Source organism: Scardinius erythrophthalmus (assembly GCF_964197995.2).
Source record: "Scardinius erythrophthalmus genome assembly, contig: HAP1_SCAFFOLD_622, whole genome shotgun sequence".
NCBI lineage: Eukaryota > Metazoa > Chordata > Actinopteri > Cypriniformes > Leuciscidae > Scardinius > Scardinius erythrophthalmus.
This window is the reverse complement of record NW_028295999.1, coordinates 1-5,000: the sequence shown is the minus strand read 5'-3', so window position 1 is coordinate 5,000 and position 5,000 is coordinate 1. Positions and strand designations below refer to the sequence as shown.

The 5,000-nt window shown below is 37.5% G+C and overlaps 1 protein-coding gene across 1 annotated transcript; it reads left to right on the top strand.

Annotated features, from left to right (window-relative positions):
* Positions 1–830: 830 nt before the first annotated feature.
* LOC308686671 (cryptochrome-1-like) lies at positions 831–4,677 on the top strand (the record flags this gene model as incomplete). Its single annotated transcript, XM_081395111.1, has 6 exons — positions 831–968; positions 2,291–2,465; positions 3,280–3,388; positions 3,891–4,033; positions 4,285–4,469; positions 4,575–4,677. Coding segments are annotated over exons 2-6 (701 nt in total), but the record flags the coding sequence as incomplete, so codon positions are not given.
* Positions 4,678–5,000: the final 323 nt, after the last annotated feature.

Sequence of the window (5,000 nt, the reverse complement as noted above, 5' to 3'; positions counted from 1 at the left end):
CCTCAGTTTTTTTTAAACAGTTAACTTTTCAAAAGTTTTAAAAAATAACATATTATAATTGAATATGTATCAACATATGAAGAAATTTTATTTTATGTATTATATAAATTTACATCGTAAATAAGATTGCTATGATAAAAAAACTGAGAGTCTCAAGAGTTTTCCATTAGAAGGCAACAGTTTCCTGCTGTTCAACAGTATTTTCCAGTGGTGTACTGAAACCGCGCGTTCAGATCCAAAATGGCGCCCTATGGAGTCGCGCCCGTGATAATCCGGGATTCTGAGGACGCGACCAATCAGAGAGCGGATGAGGGAAGAAGGCGGGGTAAGGGATCCTCGGAAATTCGGTTATTACAGCATCGTTAGTCGACATAAACGGCAACTGAATGGCCGGACCGCATTTTAAAGTCATACTAAACCGTATTTAATGTTCAAAATCATTCGAAGTTACTCGCAAAGCTATGTACATCCACGCCGCATAAACGTGAGAGGGATCCTTTGACGTCACTTTAATGCGGACCAATGAGCGGGCTCTATATGTGGAGCACGAGCAGCGTGACCTATCGAGACAGCGCACGGGCAGCATAGATGTAAAACTATAGAAAGAAACATCGTTTTAAATGCTCAATAATATACAATTAATATCAAACAGTCTTTTTATCAGTATCTACACGGAAACATGAATATTTAAAGGTCCCAGCCGCTTATCTATTTTTACAACCCTTAAAACATTATATATTAAGCTGTGGGGTACATCTAGTTTGTGAGTGTCTGTGATCTGCGTTAGTCGCTGGTGTCGGCGCATGCGCAGTGCGCAGAACTGTTATGAAACTGTGCTGATTTGTCCCGGTTCTGTGAGATTGGAGTTAAGTGATCTGACCAGTTCTGCAGTGTTTACACGGACATATTTATTAAAACTGACATGAAAATATCACTTGGAGTCACATAAAATCATTAAAGTCTGTACGGTAAGTCTGCTCTTACATTCTGCTGATATTTCACGAATATATCGAATATAAACTCGACATTAAGGTTACATAAAAACCCAATCATGACCCATATGGTAAGAACACACACAGCTGTGTTTAAACCTGAACCTTTTGTTTATTTATGATGTTTTTGTGATATCTGATGATGTAAGTGACCCAATTTTAGGACTGAGGGTCCGATTATTAGGCATTTCAACATCATATGTAAAGCGTATGATGATAATGTCTGCAATGCCTTTAATATCCGTTCATCTGGAAACTGCTTTATTATTTCTGTTTCATTCTGTTACTATGTAAAAAGTAATTAAAGGTGAAATATTATTGCATTTTTGATTAATTTATATTAATAAAATAACATCAAATTAGTAGAAATATTAATATATTATTGTTAGTATTAGTAGCATAATTATTATTAATAATAATTAAATGAAAACAGCTTGAAGTATTTATTAATGTTATTATTAATACAATAAAACAGCCTTCAACAAGTATTATTATTATCATCATCATCATCATCATCAACACATTCAATTAATAACACTTGAAGACTTGTTTAATTTAATGTGTTAATAATAATACTAGTTTTGAATTAAACTTTAATTAAATGCTAATAAACCAATAATAAATGTAACCAAAAAATGTATCATGATGCTTTATATATACATATACAGTTAAATATAAATATTATTAGTAGTCGTATCAATATTATTAGTAAAAGAATACATTAAAACAGCGAGTGTTTATTATTGTTATTTTTAATAAGTATTATTAATAACAATTGCAGATTTTTAAATAATACTAATACTTGATTTGAATATTATTAAACATGTAATTAAATATAAACGTAACGTACACTCTCATATCACAGTTAATTAAATGAGCAGTGATGTTTAGTATAATATTTCTGTAGATTATTATGCTGTAGATTTATTATATTATGTATGTGCATTTACATTTAATTAATTATTATAATTGAAAACAAGTATTTTTTGATTAACACATTAAATTAAAATTGTATTAATTTAATTTAATGATAATAATAATTAACGGTCTTCTAGTATTATTAATTTAATGTGTTATTGATGAGAATAATAATAGTAATAATATATAAGATCTTTATAAAAATATGTTGACTGGTCATGTGATGAATTGTGATATAGGGGTGTGTTGATATGATGAAGATGATGATGATGATGGTGATGATGATGATGATGAAGGTGATGATGATGATGATGAAGGTGATGATGATGATGATGAAGGTGATGATGATGATGGTGATGATGATGATGATGATGTTTCAGGGAGAGATCCGATCATGTCCTCCATCAACTCGGTCCACTGGTTCCGTAAGGGCCTCCGTCTCCATGACAACCCGGCCCTGCTGGAGGCCCTGCGCGGCGCCCAATCACTGCGCTGCGTTTACTTCCTGGACCCCTGGTTCGCCGGGGCCTCCAACCTGGGCGTCAACAGGTGGAGGTGAGGGACACACACACACACACACACACACACACACACTCACACTCACACACTTCTGAAACATTATACACTTATAGATATAATTAATATCATTAAAGTTAATTAAATGTTATTAAATCTATAAATACAATAAATCTACAGCATAATAATGTATAAAATATTTTAATGAACTGTGATATAAATATATATGTATAATAATTAATAATAAATATTATTAAAATGAATTCAATGTTATCAAATCTATAAATAAAACAATCCTCAGCATAATAATGTATAAAAATATGATTGTGAACTGTGATATGGGAGTGTATGTCAATTCTATTTCTTATTCCAGTCGTTATTCTCATGATCAAAAGACACTTTTATCTCTCAGTTCTCCTCAGAGTTTGAGTTATGATGACGTTTAAGCTTAAAATGGCTTGTGTTCTGGCGCCGTCTGGTGGATCTGTAACGAACGACACAAACTTTCATTCACGTGATGTCATTAAACCAAAGCTGTGTGGGCGGTTCTATGAGGATGACATCATCTATGTCATCATAGTACAGCTCTCCTTCAGAATAACGATAACACACCAATAACACAAGATTATTAACTAACATATATATATATATGTGGTAACACTTTACAATAAGGTTCATTAGTTAATGCATGAAGGCTGCTCGATTATTATTATGATGCTAATAATACTTCAAGGGTAATAATATAATACATTAAATGAACACAAGCTTCAGGTTAGTCTAGAGTCGGGTGTGTTATTACTCGTGTGTGTGTGTGTTATCACTCATGTTGTGTGTGTGGTGTGTGTTGTTCCAGGTTTCTGCTGCAGTGTTTGGAGGATCTGGACGCTAGTCTTCGTAAACTCAACTCTCGTCTGTTCGTCATCCGCGGTCAGCCGGCCAACATCTTCCCGCGACTCTTCAAGGTGCACAATTTTTTTTTACAATGGAGTGTTCATCAGAGGGTCCAAGACTAAACTAATAATGCTAAAACTTTATAAAAAAAAAAATGTATTTAATAATGTCTACATGTGTATCTGAATGCACACTGAATGAACTGGCTTTAGGACCCAGAGGAACAGCTCGTTTACCCATATAGAGCTATAAGGCCATCTAGAGTTATGAAATATCATGATATATTATTATTATCCACAAGAGGTCAGCAAAGACTCCCAGTGTAAGATATCTAGAGCTGAATTAAAAGGGTTATGCATGAAATTGTGAGTTATTTTGAATTTAAGTTGAAAGAATGTGAGGAATGTTCTTCTAAATTACTATTTATTGATTAAATTGAAAGGTAAATAAAATAAAAAATAACATCTAAAAAAAAATGTCATTCAAAATTTGAAAAAATATGGATAAAAAAAAAACTGAGGGGTGAACATATATTAAGAGCCCATGTGACGTGTGTGTGTGTGTGTGTGTCAGGAGTGGAAGGTGTCGCGGCTGACGTTCGAGTGCGACTCGGAGCCGTTCGGGAAGGAACGAGACGCTGCCATAAAGAAGCTGGCGTCTGAGGCGGGGGTGGAGGTCATCGTGAAGATCTCACACACACTCTACGACCTCGACCGGTGAGAACCATTATAAAGCTTGGAAGAGCCAGGACATTGTTTAACATAACTCTGATTGTGTCCGTCTAATGTTCAGAGTTGAGGGAGAGTAATGTTCAGTTTCGGGTGAACTGTCGCTTTAAAGCCTCTGAACTGAATGCTGTCGATGAATCGGTTCACTTGGTGAATCATCTGGTTCGTTTAAATGAGTCGATTGACTGCGGTGACTCATCACTGAATCTGACTGACGCTGTTCTCTGATTGGCTGTCAGGATCATCGAGCTGAACGGCGGTCAGCCTCCGCTAACGTTCAAGCGCTTCCAGACGCTAGCGAGCAGCATGGAGCCGCCAGAACCCCCGCTGGACCCGCCCACACTGGGGCTGATGGGAAACTGTGTGACGCCCGTCAGCGACAACCACTCGGAGAAATACGGCGTCCCCCTGCTGGAGGAGCTGGGTAACACACACACTCACTTACTCACACACACACACACACACACACACTCACTCACACAGATCCAGTGTGGTCAGAGCAGTGCATGATGGGAGTGTTTGTGTTCAGGGTTCGACACTGAGGGTTTGGCTCCTGCCGTGTGGCCCGGAGGAGAATCAGAGGCGCTGAGACGCATGGACCGACACCTCGGACCCGATTCCACTGCGGTACGGCATCTCACACACACACACACACACACACACACACACACACACACACACACACACACACACACACACACAGGATTGTTTTGCTATACTTGTGAGGACATTCCATAAGCGTGATGGTTTTTATACTGTACAAACTGTATATTCTGTCCTCCTTACACTAACCCGTACACACACACGCAGTAACCCGATCTCTCTCTCTCCCTCCCTCTCTCTCTCTCCCCCTCTCTATCTCTCTCTCTGTCTCCCCCTCTCTCTCCCCATCTCTCTCTCCTTATCTCTCTCTCCCTCTCCCTCTCTCTCTCTCTCTCCCTCTCTCTCTCTCTCT